The sequence below is a fragment of the Solanum dulcamara genome, chromosome 6, assembly GCF_947179165.1.
Source record: "Solanum dulcamara chromosome 6, daSolDulc1.2, whole genome shotgun sequence".
Classification (NCBI taxonomy): Eukaryota; Viridiplantae; Streptophyta; class Magnoliopsida; order Solanales; family Solanaceae; genus Solanum; species Solanum dulcamara.
Window position 1 is genome coordinate 10062456 of NC_077242.1, and position 15029 is coordinate 10077484.

Genomic DNA, 15029 nt, shown 5'->3' on the forward strand with positions numbered 1-15029 from the left:
CATTAAGTACTCCAATGGTTGTTCGATCACTTGAAGTGGAAAAAGATCAATTTCGACCTCCAGAAGAGGATGAAGAAATTCTTGGTCCTGAAGTACCATATCTCAGTGCTATTGGTGCACTTATGTATCTTGCTAACGCAACTAGACCTGATATAACATTTTCTGTTAATTTGCTAGCAAGGTATAGTTCATCCCCAACGCGAAGGCATTGGAACGGTATCAAACATATTTTGCGATACCTGAAGGGTACTATTGATATGGGTTTGTTTTATACTAACAAAGATAGTGCAGACCTTATTGGTTATGCAGATGCAGGTTATTTATCAGACCCACACAAAACTCGATCTCAAACAGGCTATCTATTTACATACGGAGGGACTGCTATATCATGGCGATCCACAAAGCAGTCAATTGTTGCTACTTCTTCAAATCATGCTGAAATAATAGCAATTCATGAAGCAAGTAGAGAATGTGTATGGTTGAGATCGATGATACAGTTCATTAAAGAAAGATGTGGCCTAGAAAGTGATGTCAAATTACCCACAATTATATTCGAAGATAATACCGCGTGCATAGCTCAATTGAAAGGTGGCTTCATAAAAGGAGACAGAACGAAACATATTTCACCAAAATTATTCTTCACACATGATCTACAGAAGAATGGTGATATAGATGTACAACAAGTTCGTTCAAGTGATAATCTTGCAGATTTATTCACAAAGGCATTACCAACATCAACTTTTGAGAAATTAAGATATAAGGTTGGAATGCGTCGTCTCCAAAATATCAAATAAAGTTTTCATCAGGGGGAGTAAAATACGCGCTGCACTCTTTTTCCCTTAACCATGGTTTTGTCCCATTGGGTTTTCGTGGCAAGGTTTTTAATGAGGCAGCACTCAAGGCGTATTATCAGATCTGTGTACTCTTTTTCCTTCATTAGGCTTTTCCCACTGGGTTTTTTCCTAGTAAGGTTTTAACGAGGCACAACATCAGAATAACTATGTATCTTATTTCTTGTAAAGTATTTTTTTTGCGGCACATTACACGTGGACATCCAAGGGGAAGTGTTAAGTAGAATAAGTGGAATGTCCACTAAATAAAATTATTTAAATAAGTGGGGCCCACTGAAAATGGGTAGCCCACTAAATTATGCCTATATATAGAGGTCATAATTTATATGGAAGGAATAGACAGGAAACATATTAGTACAAAATATACATACGATAATTCTTTTGTTCTTTCTTCTCTCAGATTCTCTCCGTCTCAAATTGCTAGATTTAGTTTATTTTATAACATATTTGTCAATTATCTAACCAGATATACTTGTACACTTTATTTATCTTACATAAAAAGTTTTTAAAAAATACCAAATTTAACGAGAATTTATGATATTCTGTATAAATCAATAATAGATCAATTTCTATAATTCTCTCTATATCAGTAATTTGTTACTCCATTCGTTTCATATTAGTTGTTATGTATACTAAAAATCGTTGTCCCAAAATAGTTGTCAATTTAAACAATCAAGAGAGAATTAATTATATTTTCCCAACTTTACCCTTAACATTAATTTTTCTAGAATTAAGAGACACATAAATAGATAAAAATTAAAGAATTAATAAGGGATATATTAATCAAATAACGCTTCTAATTAATATTTTCTTAAAAATTATAAAAAACTTTATTATGACAACTAAAATGGGACGGAGAGAGTATTTAATTGGAATCAAGGCGGACAAAAAGTCTTAGGCATGTAGTCCAAAAAAGGTGGCTTATTTTCATGTGCAATGAATTTGACGATTATAGATATTTAGATATTAACCACTCGAATTTTATATTTCCTCTTATAGTATTGCTATTACTTTATTTTTTGGATAATTTTCTAGATGAAGAACAATATTGAAGTCATGACTAAAATGATTACGTTTATGTTTTAGCATTATAAAAATAATTAAATCTCAAGGACAAAGTTTTAAATCACCAAATGGTGGTCTTGATATACTTATTAATTTGCTTTGGCCTGCATGCGTGTTTCATCAGCTTAGATTTTATTAGCTAGAAGAAATTCAATAATTAGTTAATTAGGTAAAGTTGTTAATCAACAATTAAATGTAATGACATAGCAAAAGTACCAAATATTATGATATGTCGAAAGTCCAAACGTCCTACTCAAAGATAATTGATCAAGACTAGATTTGGCTTAAGAATATAATAATTAAAACATGTGATTGCAATCTCTAATTACCTCAAAATCATGTTAATTTTTTTAAATCTCAAATGCATTGCCAAAGATCACACGACCGCCCTCAGAGAAAACTACTTCAATAACATTAATAATAAATAAATTAAAAGAATTGTTATTTAATCGAAATAAGGGTTGTGACTTGTGAGTGTAATATTTAAAACCACAAGAAAGGGTAGTGTGATGAAGCAAAACTTGTGGAAAGATTTCTAAGATGATTTTTTTTTATGACCGTGGGGGTTCGATTAGCAACTTACCTCAACTATAATTTCATCAAATATTTATTATCCCTTCCGTCCATTTTTACTTATTCACTATACTAAAAATAAATGTCCAACAATATTTATTTAATTTATGAAATCAAGAAATAATTTAACGTAGTTCCTAATTTACCCTTATCATTAATTAGTAGTCATTTTTCTATTACATATTTCAAGACATTGTATTTATTATATTCAAAAGGTGTACGATAAAATTACCTTTCTATTTATAATTTCTTAAAAATTGTGTAAAGTCAATAGTGGACAAGTAAATATCGACAGATGGAATATCTCCTAACTATTTGCCAAGTACCAATGAACTTTGTCCATCAAAAATTAGGAAAACGAAAATCAAGGAAAAATTACGCGAATAAGCAAATATATACTAGTTAATTAGCTAACAAAGCTATAGTTTTAATTAATTATGGCTCGCGGCAAACATTTAATTGTAATTACAGTTTGAAATTTGTATAATTCGCACGATTATACAATTGAGTTTTGTATAATTCATGCGATTTATACAAACATTGTGTGCGAATCAAATTGTATAGCAAAATATACAAACACTACAAATTGTATAACGAATTATACAAATGTTGTGCATGAAATATACAAACGTTATACAAAAAATGTGAATTGTATAACGAATTATACAAACGTAAACAAATGCTGCGCGAATTATACAAACGTTGTTATAACTATAGCTACGAATTGTAATTAGTAAACTATAGCTATGGAGCATAATTAAGATATTTTTGAGTGACTATATGCGAAAATTCTCCAAAAACACAATCGCCTGGTGTTTTCGGTCAACTAAAAGATAGCTTCTACACGGCATATCATTATGGTTTCATTAACTTGCAATCTTAAAAACATGGAAGTCCTCTATTAGTAACATACTTTTTAAGTGAACCAATAAATCGCACTACAATTTGTGTAACAAGACAAAACTACTTAAGTCAATAGTGCCATCAAGTACTTAAGTCAATAGTGCCATCAAGTCTATCTCCTAGAAATTTCATATGAAAGATATGTGGTGTCAGCTAAGGATTTGATTGAACACAATAACTTTAATTCAACTCATGTATCTTATCTTAAAAATCCATTGAACATAAACAAATGATATATTTAGAATCGATAAATTGAAAAGATTAGAACCGAAAATCCACACAGGTCAAATCTTAGCTTGACGCCTAGGGTACTATGTGCACGAACGTACTTAATTGAATGTTAAGTTATTTACCTAGAAGACCATATATCAATTCTCATTTAATACATTTCTTTGTTCTTCTTTGTTAATAGAGCACTCATGTTCTATAAATCCTAAATTCGGCAGCATACCGCCCTTAGAAACTTCCAAAGTGTGAGGCAATTTCCCTGCAGATAATAAAATAAACACATGAAACAATAACACCAAATTAGTTTTCACTGGAGCAGCCGCTTCAGACAAGGCCTCTTATATTATATACTGGTCAAGATACATGGAAAATCCATTTTTAGCCACCAGAAAATTGGTTATTTTCCAATTGTATATCTTTAATTAGCTCCAAAATTATAAAATTCCACTTGTGTGTAGGGTAAGAAGGTCCAACAAGTAACTGTGACCAGAATTCACGTAAGGTTGACTTGGACTTAAGAGGGGACCATTGTGAGAGTGAGACTTGGAATAATGTAAGCATTGTCAATGACGGAGTCAAAAATTTCAATAAAGAAGTTCAAAATATAAAGTTCAAAATATAAAAGAGCACGAAAGCAGAAGGGGGTTCGACATCTACCATATACACATAAAAAATAATTTCAACCATATATAAATAATATAATTTTTTACCAAAGGATTTTGGGTGAACCCGTGACATCATACTGGCTCTGCCCTGAGCATTGTAGGACCAAGAATAAGGTAAAGAGCAAATCCCTCTAGTTATAATTCCTATTTTCTTGATTTCTTCCCCTATAAATACCCTATCAAAGCCTCACTCTTTTCCATCAAACATTTAATATTCATCTCTTCAATCTTTAGTATAATTCACACATATATTGTATTTGTATAACACACTTAGAAACACATACACACTTTACCAAAATTAAGATGGAGAACTTCCCAATTATCAACTTGGAAAAGCTCAATGGAGCTGAGAGATCCAACACCAAGGAAATGATCAAAGATGCATGTGAGAACTGGGGCTTCTTTGAGGTAATAATTACAGTTTGCATAAACACACTACTCTCTATGTTTAAAAAAAAAAAAACGTCGCTTTCTATATCGAGTAACTCTGTAATTTCAATATTCTACATGGTCTGTATAAAACCACATGATTTAAAGGGTATTTTGATACATTAGGCGCATTTAGTTTAAGACTACATGATTCATTTATTTTCTTAAACTGTGTCTCCAATCAAACTAAGACACATAAAATGAAACAGAAAAAGTAGTAATCTTGCGTATAGATGTTTTTCTTATTTTGTGATCATTGCAGTTGGTGAACCATGGTATTCCACATGAAGTAATGGACACTGTGGAAAAATTAACAAAGGGACATTACAAGAAGTGCATGGAACAGAGATTCAAAGAATTGGTGGCAAGCAAGGGTCTTGAAGCTGTACAAGCTGAAGTTACTGATTTGGATTGGGAAAGCACTTTCTTCTTGCGCCATCTTCCTGTTTCTAACATCTCTCAAGTACCCGATCTTGACGACGAATACAGGTAATGCATACTATAGACATAGCAAGATAAATAGTTTTTTAACTTTATAGTAAATTCATGTCCCAAATGATGCAGAGAGGTCATGAGAGATTTTGCTAAAAGATTGGAGAAGTTGGCAGAGGAGTTACTAGACTTGCTCTGTGAAAATCTTGGACTTGAAAAGGGTTACTTGAAAAAGGCCTTTTATGGATCAAAAGGTCCCAATTTTGGGACTAAAGTTAGCAATTATCCACCATGTCCCAAGCCTGATTTGATTAAAGGACTCCGCGCTCACACAGACGCTGGTGGCATCATACTTCTCTTCCAAGATGACAAAGTGAGTGGCCTTCAACTCCTCAAAGACGGAAAATGGATCGATGTTCCTCCCATGCGCCACTCTATTGTGGTTAACCTAGGGGACCAACTTGAGGTACAAGATTCTAGAGTGTCTCACTTAGTGTGTCTGCTATTTTCACTATAACTTAGAAGTAGTACTAAAAAGGGTATTTATGAAATGTAAAAACAGGTGATCACCAATGGGAAATACAAGAGTGTAATGCACAGAGTGATTGCACAAACAAATGGAACTCGGATGTCACTTGCCTCATTTTATAATCCAGGAAACGACGCAGTAATCTATCCAGCACCAGCTCTAATTGAGAAAGAGGCAGAGGAAAGCAAGCAAGTTTACCCGAGGTTCGTGTTTGATGATTACATGAAGTTATATGCTGGACTCAAGTTTCAGGCAAAAGAGCCAAGATTTGAAGCCATGAAGGCCATGGAAGCTAATGTCGAATTAGTTGATCCAATTGCAAGTGCTTAAAGAAAATGATTCTGTTCTTGGAAGCTTCACAAATCTAGCTAAACACATTATTTGCTTATTTAGTGTCACAGAATTATACAAAAGAGTGTGTGTGTGTGTGTCTCTGCTCTGTGGTATTATAAAGAGTCATAAAGTTTGTATTAAAATCTAAGGCATTATAAAAAGTCATACAGTTTGTATTAAAAATAATCTGATAAACCAAAGCTACTTTATAGTGATATTTTTATACAAATAATTGGTAGTGTCCTGTTCCTCTTTTCATGACATTACTTTTGTCTTACCTTCATATAAGTTCATAATTTTGAGCATTACAAAATTCACTGTTGAGAAATTCACGATGAACAAACTTAGATTGCTGTTGGACAAGTGTTTTATGCAAATTCTTATCAGATCAGACCAGGAAAAGAATTAGGTAAGGAATGAAAAGGAATAATCTCTCTTATAATTAGCCCGAGAAGGAAAAATAGTTGCACATTATTGTGGAAATTGCAATAGACAATGGGTGTGTTCGCTACGGATTGGTGAAATTTTTGGAAAATATTTTTCAGAAAATAAGTTCTTTAAAATGAAGAAAATGAAAGTTCTTTAAAATGAAGAAAATGATTTTTTCAGCAGAAGTAAGAAAAACAAGCTCCACATGTCATATTCCACATTCATTGTATCCTCCTCATCCATCAACACACCTCATCTTCACCCTGCCCCTAGTAGCACCCGCTTCCCCTACCTCTCATAACATCTGTTTAGATCATACACAAATATTTTTAGAATAATATTTTTTGTTTATATACTAAACACAAAAAAATTGTATAAAAAAAATTCACTTTTTCTTTTGAAAAATATTTTGCTTTCGTACCAAATAACCCCTATGTATGTAGTGGTAATTAAAATAGGTAACGTAACTTCATCCTTTCATCTTACTTTTTATGCAAGAAAAGAATATGCCTTTCTTTGTCATCAACTTTTTTTTTAATGATAAAAAAACTAAGCCTATAATCTTGACCCACACTATTTAAATCATATTAGTCATCAGAGTGTTCTAGTTGAACATGGAAGTTGACGTGGGTCTCACATAGTGGGAAAAATAAATACTGTAGTAAGAAATAAGAATGTGATCTTAACTAATAAGATGAGTCAACTTCACTTCAAAGCAAAGATTAAGATTCAAAACTAGATCAATTTTGCAAGAGATAGTGTTAGTCTGTGAGGCAGTTTATTAAGCTGCTTCTGTGTAATATGGACGGATAACACGAAACTACAGAAGCAATATTATCACTATTAATAGCCCGTTTGAATAGTTATTTTTATAAATAAGCAGTTGAGTGTTTGAATAAAATTGCTTATGTTGAAAATAAGTGTTTGAATTTTAGAGTTAAAAGAATAAAAATGACAGTTTGGGAATTTAGTTAAAATATAAGGGATATAAAAATAATTTTCATGATCAAACAAAATAGCTTTGAAAAAAAAAAGTTAAGAAATCATAACTTTTCATTTTTGACTGACTTTAAGAACTTTATGACTTAAAGTTAATATTAGGCAAACATGTCCAAAAATAAAAAAAAAACATCCAAACGGGCTCTAATATGAAATATGAACAGACAACAGGACAACTTAGTGCTAAAGAATGGCCAATAATTCAGCAGGTTTATTCGTCATAAGACAGGATGAATGAGTCGAAGGCTATTATCAATAATCGTTTTTGTTGTCTTTTCTTGTCTCTGTCTTTTTTTTGTGTGTTTTATTATTATTTTTTTGGGGGGAGGGGAGGGGGGGTGGGGGGGATAGGGGGATAACCTTTGTAAGAAAGATCTGTTACATGTTTATATGAAGGGGGAAAGATTATTTTTAGTAATCCCTTTATTCACTCTTACTTATCCGTTTAACCTTCTTTTTAAAAAAGGAGTAATTAATATGAATATTTTACAATAATATTCATATTAATTAGTATATAATCTTAATCTTGAAAAATGATTTGACACATAAATAATTACTATTGAGAGTAAAATGGAATAAAATATATTTTTTCTTAATATGTTAAAAATGACAAGTAAAAATTAAAAAATAACAAGTAAAAGTAAAAATATATTTTGATAATACCAAACAATAAAAGTGAATGGAGTACTATATTTGTACCGTTTTTGGCACAGCAATGATATCTATAGGTCGAGGAATTCATTGTTTATATAATTGCTAACCCAATAGAATCATTGAGCACTTGTTGCTTGTAGACCTTCCCAGTTACAACTATAACTAAAGCTTCTAGTACAGAAGAGACATTATAACATACTAATAAATTACACAGATTTGTCAGAGAGACAGAAACCAGGTAGCATCACCGGAACAATTTGCTTTCTAGTAGCTGCCTTGGTTTAATCATAGTTGGCAGGACGAACCCAGATAGAGAGAACGAGCTCTACTCCTGGTATTTTTGACAAATAACACTCTTCTCAACATTTGACTAAATGTTTCTTTACCAGGTGAACGAATCTAAAAAAGAAATCTAAGCATATAGCTATGCTAAACACATTACGGAAATTCAAGGAGGAAGCTTAGGAGATGCTCATTAATCTTCTTTAATTGATCTTGTGATGGAAAAAGAATGACCATTTCCTTCATTAACGAAATGTACTTCTTCAAAACGTAATCAACTCTTCCAATTTATTGAACGCCAAACTCAGCAAAGAAAAGAAGTAGAATCCTTGTTCACGTGGACTGGTTGTTACCTCTTTGAACACGAAAATGGCAATGACTGTTGTTTGAAGCTGGATGCATCAAAAAGCTCCATAAACCTCTGATCTGACACTCTTGCTTTGGCAGCAGCAAAACGCTGGTACTCGTCAAACACAGAAGTTAGGCACCACTTCTGCAATTTTCTCAAACATCCAACAAGGCAACCAGTTCGGTGCTGGTACATGGACACAAAAAAGAAGCATAATTTAAATAAGATACTCTTCACTTTGGAATTTGAGGCTACAACATAAGAAATAAATACTACACACCTTCCCACGTTTGCAGTGGATCAACACCGGGTGATTTCTAACATCTGTGAGTAGCACGTTAAAGATATTAGCACAGGAAGATAACAGTATTAAACTCACTTTGAAAAGTTTGTATTCCCGTTTGAAAGAGCATACCAATTAAAACCCCCAATGCTTCACGAATTTTCTCTTCTGGAATATTTACAAAAGGTTCCTGAGAGCATAATTGTAAAAATCAATCGCCAATAATTTATTTTCATGCAAGAACAAAACAAAATACTCTTCTCGAGCACCAACAGATGTGATCGATTCTTTAGCATCAGTAAAGTCCAATGACACCATGCTGAAAATTTTCTACAATATCTCAAATATGCAATGAGCCCGGGGGGAGGACCAAAAAAAAGGAATTATAAGATTACTTGAGCCCTTATCTATATTTCAAGCATGAGTTTAGTGACTATTCTTGAGTAATTTTCTTCTAATTTTTTTTCTTTCCTTACAAGCATATTCAAAAACTACCAATTATTTTTGTTTAATCTCAAGATGGACTCATGGACCATGTCAACATTGATTGCCGTGTTAAGCAAGCAAATCTCAAGCTTGGAATAATGTGTAGCTCAAGCATATCTTCAGGAACCCTTATTGCTATTGATGAGTTATAAAACAAGCTAAAAGGAATAGAATCAGGTTCTTTTTTAAAGTGTAAATTTTTACCGCATATGCGGGAATATAGGGAGTAGTCTGTCACCCTATAACTGAGACAAACATTTGAGTTTTGACAGTTAAGCTGGGACAAGAGCAGACTGAAGCCAACAACCTACCACACATAGCAACTGGCTAGTTAATCATATAACCATAGAGAGATCAAAAAGACGAAATAGAAAACATTCCGCTAACTTCAGCAGTTAGATGTTAAGATAGAAAGATAACGATCAGGCAACACATCATTTGATCTTTGCTTGAAGATCCAAAAGAAAAAACTGAAACTTAACCAATCAGTTAGATGAATGAAATGAAAGTCTACAACTAAATTTTAATTTTTAAGTGATTGCCGATGTGCCTTGCGTTTCTGCACCTAACTTTTCCATTGTCGTGTTCTCTCTCTCTCCTCACAGAGAGGAGGACTATCCTGTTTAGTTAGTTCTAATTAAAATAGCTACACGAAAGTTGGATCCAATGAAACCCGGATCACAACTCAGAACCAGTTCGGAAGTATTGTTACCTCTAAATATTGAAATTCATACGCTCTATGCTCAAGTGAATGCGGTGAATTTGGAAGTCCAAAATACAGGATAGGGACTATGATTTGATATTAATTCTTCCAAGCTACAATTACGACTCAAGCATAATTGAAGTTTATACATGACTAGACCTTCTCAACGAGGGGAAAACTTCATGGTACAACAGATGGTTACTATGATACATGCATAACCAACAGATTCCCATACTCGAGAACAAAAGCTTTTAGATACAAAAAAAAAAATTAAGCTAAGGTCTTACAAGGCAGAGCTAAGATTACAACAATTCAATATTTCCAGTTAATACATATCTTCTGTTTTCTATACAGATACAAGGGTTACAAAACAAATAAGCATTGAGGTGTACGAGTAGGACATAGAATCTTGGAGGTTGATTCGGATAAAGAATGCTCATCTTAAAGTCAGTTTCTTCTGAAGACACTCCTAGTGCGCATAACCAAGAGAGGTAATTATGGTGCCAACTAGGTGTTGATTTAAACAAGGAAATGACTGAAAAGACAATTTTTGAGATTTTAGACCTAGATTCTCGCAAATCAAAACAACAATCGGTAAGAAAAAAAAAAGAACAAACATGGCGAGATATATACTGATTCTTTTCTCTAAAGTAATACATGTGGTTATCCTTAGATCATTATTTGTATCACTGGAAAGTAGTACTAATAATTAAACTTCTAAACCCTATGTGGACCATGGCCTTTAAGATAAGCAACAGCCAAATTCTAGACCTATCATCTTGAGGCATTCTCTAAAATGCATTTAAATTATTGTGCAACTTTCCAGGTTTCCATCCAAACCCTTCAAAAAATTATTTTCCTTAAACTTCTGAAAATCAAAAATTGACATGGTCAGTTAATTTCATCCTTCCACATGACTTAAGCAGAAGATCATATGATGCGGACAGAAAATGAATTAACTAAATCTTGGAGACTCATGTATATTATGTACAGAAACAAATAAACAAGCATCATTTTATGATGTACAATTATGGAAACGGATATTAAATACTCCCACGTTCCCTATTTACTTGTCAAATATTTTCTAATTGGATTTTCCATTTTACTTGTCAATTTTGATAAATCAAGGAAGAACAATATTTTGCTTCCTATTATACCCTCAATTTATTAACATTGAGTTAATGTTTTTGAAAAATGTGGTGAGTAAATATGTTTAAAAGGGGTAAAATGGTAAATTCACTAAACCAAAATCATTATTTTCTTAATAAGTATGTCGAGTCAAAATTTGACTAGTAAAAAGCAACGGGGTATGTATTCTGCCAAAATTTTATGTTCGAAAAACTCTTCCATGGTCCTCTTTTTCAATGAACTGTAATCCTATAAACGCCAAAGTTAACTGATTTTTGCGAAATCTTCTACGGCCCACTAGGCGTGCTTTCAATTATTTTACTGTCACGCTACCTTCATCATCTCATTTCTAACTTGAAAAACTGGCATTCTCCTCTCCGTCAAGTGAATTCACGAATTTACCATATTTAGCTTCAGATATTAAATGTGATGATTTTACTTTCACTTCAGATTTTATGCATATCTAACCAACCGAATCAATGAAAAAAAAACCAAATTTAATAACATCATAGAAAGTGATAAACGTACTTTGCAATTTTTAATTCCGAACTGAAACAAGCGAATATCATTTGCCTTGAGAAACTCCATGTTTGCTTCTGGATATGGCTCTGGACACAGGTATCTGTCGACAAAATTAAAAAAAATCCCTAATTCATCAATTCTCGTCTAAAAACTTAAGCCAAATAACTAGTAACTAGCAAAACAGTAATAATAATCAACTTACATGATGGAACGTAGTCCAAGCGTTTGAAGAAAAGAGAAGTTATCTACATCAGGGAAACCAGACCGGAAAATGCCATTATCGACCATAGCGAAGTTGAGAGGAGGAATGAAGAACTCTTCCCCGTTGTCATCGGCGCAACTGTAGTTAAATTCAAAATCATAGGGATTATCGTCGGCAGTTGGAAACGGCGAAAGCTTGATGGCTTGTAGCGGAAGAAGCGGCTGAGAACGGTGATGTTGCCGCTCGACGACGGCGATTTCAATGGTTTTACACGTGTGATCTGTGGAAGCAACGGTTGCGTGTTGTTTCATAGTGACTGAAGAGAGAGAGGGGGGTTTGAAAATTGAGTGGAATTGGAGATTCTGATACTAACCGGGGGAACTTTCTCGTTTTGGAACTTGGAATTTATAGGCGCAAAAATTAGTGAACTTTTTAGACAAGGGAAACAGTTTTTTCGGGGCATGGGGTAAATAGAGGGTTGGGTGGCTAAAATGCGCCATTCCACGGTGGCTGTTCAATGTCAATATTCAATACTCGTCAATGCGTATGCTTTTTGAAAAAAAATAATAATAATCATCTAAATAAAATATCCATTAATTTAATTTATTTGGGGGAAGTAGGGATTATAAGGCAAGAATTGAATCCTCATCATCAAAATGAATTATGTGATCAATCAATTGATCTACTAAAATTTTCTAATTAATAAATTTAATTTTTTTTTAAAAAAAGTAAGAGTTTATTGAATGATCCTTAAATTAAATTATTTAATTTATAGTAAAGGAATCTCAATTATCTCGCAAACTTACACGCATCATATTAAATGAATTATTGGGACTTTTTTCATAGTTCAAAATAAGTGAATTATTCAAAGTTCAAGAGAATTGTTGCACATTTTTTTTTCATATTTACCCTTCATTTAATGAGGTTCTTAAATACTTTATATTATTTTTTAAAAGTTTAAAATAAATGTAAAAAATAATAATGAAAATTAATCTTTAATTTTTGTCCTTAAACATTTTTTTAAAGAATATGCCATACTTCAATAATTAATACAATAGGAACTAGAGGGTGTATGTGTTATAATATACGTTTGAATTACAGATATTTAATACTTATTATAATTAATTAATATATTTTTATTTATTAAAATATTTAACTATAAAAAAAGTTATATGATTTATTATAAACTCGGTGTGAGTAAATATTTATCACCAATTTAGGCCTTTTATTTTATCTTGGCATGCATGTGAAAACTTTATGCACATGACATTAATTTTTTTCTTTCAAAATGTTGTTCTTCCTTATACTATTACTGAGGTGATTCGATTATTTTTTGTGAGTGCTTAATTAGACCTAAGATTCGTTTGAGCGAAAACGAGAATTTACTTATAAAAAATTGTTATATTTAATTTAATTTGTTACACACTTTATCTAATTTGGAGTATGTTTGATATCAAGAAAAATATCTTTTTAAAAAAAAAAATTAAACAGTTTTTGTGTTTATTGATAAATAAAAATATTATGTAATTACATAAATATTTTTCATATAATTTATTCAAACATTAGGAAAGTGGAGTGGATATATGAGGGTAGATATAGAGGTTATGACTTATGGGGGGGATGGTGTGGGGTTGGATGTATTGGAACTAGAGTGACAGAATTAGTCTGAAATCTCATTTATATATTTTCTTCATTCTAAAATATTGATATTTTCAATTTTTTACATTTAAGATTCTACCATAGAATTTTATGGAGTCATAAAATTATCATAAAGTCAAAGTCAAAGATAGAAAAGGAGAGGCAACAAGAAAAGATGTGTATAAGTTTCGTTTGCATTTTTAAATGGGTGATAGTGATTACAAAAAAGGGCATTTGTAATTAGACATGATAATATTGTAATATGGTGAGGCACATGATTTTTTATTCTTAATTAGAGAAAGCGCATTCAAATTTAAGAAAAAAGTAGTTCCTTAAAAGGGGTATTTTTTTCTTAAATAGATCATATATACTTTATATACGTATTTAGAGATTTATGCATGGATCATTTCGTACTGCTATTTATCCATTGATCTCATTTGAAAAAATTGTGTAAAAATAATTTCTGCCTAAAAGTTGGAGTTCAATTCCTAATTGATATTCAGAAAACTTGTCTTGCCATAATTTATAGCAGACCGTCAGGAGTTTTGATGAATGATCTCAATTTGCTAGAATTTGTAATGAATTATCATGATTTTTGTACAAATTATATTATAATTATGAAATAAATTGTTCAAAATTATGGCAGATGACCATGAATTTCTAAATGATGAGTTTGCCACATGTTCTTGCGAATGACTAAGATTTAGTAAAAAATGTATCCTGACTTTGAAATAAATAATAACCAACTCCAACGGCATCATCAAAAGTTTTTATGAAAATTCACCAACACGTTTGGGTATAAAATTGATCCAAATCAACTCCTAATTTAATATATGATAATATTTTAATACAAATCAAATTATTTTTCAGTGTTACAATCAACTTTTAACTTCAATAAATAAATAGATCATATCTTCTTCAACAATCAAACTAACATGAGACTCAATAAATAATAAGTGTTTTTAAATTTTCTATAGCACATGTAAAATTTATTAATCCAATAAATTTCAAGTATCAAATAATTTGAAGAAAAAAAGAAATCAAGACAAGAAAGGCAGGAAAAAAGTCGGAATTTAGAAAGGGGTAAAGTAACACAAACGTAGTAATCACGTTGGGTAATTGTCAACTATCCCTTCAAGCCCAAGTTTTAACTTAAAAGAAATATTTTTCTCTAAACAAGAGAAAATAGTTTGGAAGACACGATATATTATCTATGAGTATTTATTTACATAAATTAACTTAAATAATTGTCACATCATAGACGATTGTAGCAACAGCAATTAAACTAATATTATTACGTAAATGTTATGAAAAACTTTATTCTAGGTCTCGTAGACTTTTATAAT

The 15029-nt window shown here is 31.8% G+C and overlaps 2 protein-coding genes across 2 annotated transcripts; one reads left to right on the forward strand and one right to left on the reverse strand.

Moving 5' to 3' along the window:
• The first annotated feature begins 4432 nt into the window (after nucleotides 1-4432).
• LOC129892400 (1-aminocyclopropane-1-carboxylate oxidase 4) lies at nucleotides 4433-6269 on the forward strand. Its single transcript, XM_055967969.1, has 4 exons — nucleotides 4433-4693; nucleotides 4977-5203; nucleotides 5279-5612; nucleotides 5709-6269. Exons 1-4 carry the CDS (start codon nucleotides 4589-4591, stop codon nucleotides 6003-6005), a joined length of 963 nt encoding a protein of 320 aa, XP_055823944.1. The 5' UTR covers nucleotides 4433-4588; the 3' UTR covers nucleotides 6006-6269.
• Nucleotides 6270-6682: 413 nt separating this feature from the next.
• LOC129893120 (probable tyrosine-protein phosphatase DSP4) lies at nucleotides 6683-12481 on the reverse strand. Its single transcript, XM_055968615.1, has 6 exons — nucleotides 12046-12481; nucleotides 11850-11943; nucleotides 9137-9194; nucleotides 9002-9045; nucleotides 8726-8907; nucleotides 6683-6741 (listed from the first exon to the last, which is right to left on the reverse strand). Exons 1-6 carry the CDS (start codon nucleotides 12354-12356, stop codon nucleotides 6726-6728), a joined length of 705 nt encoding a protein of 234 aa, XP_055824590.1. The 5' UTR covers nucleotides 12357-12481; the 3' UTR covers nucleotides 6683-6725.
• Between the last annotated feature and the right edge of the window lie 2548 nt (nucleotides 12482-15029).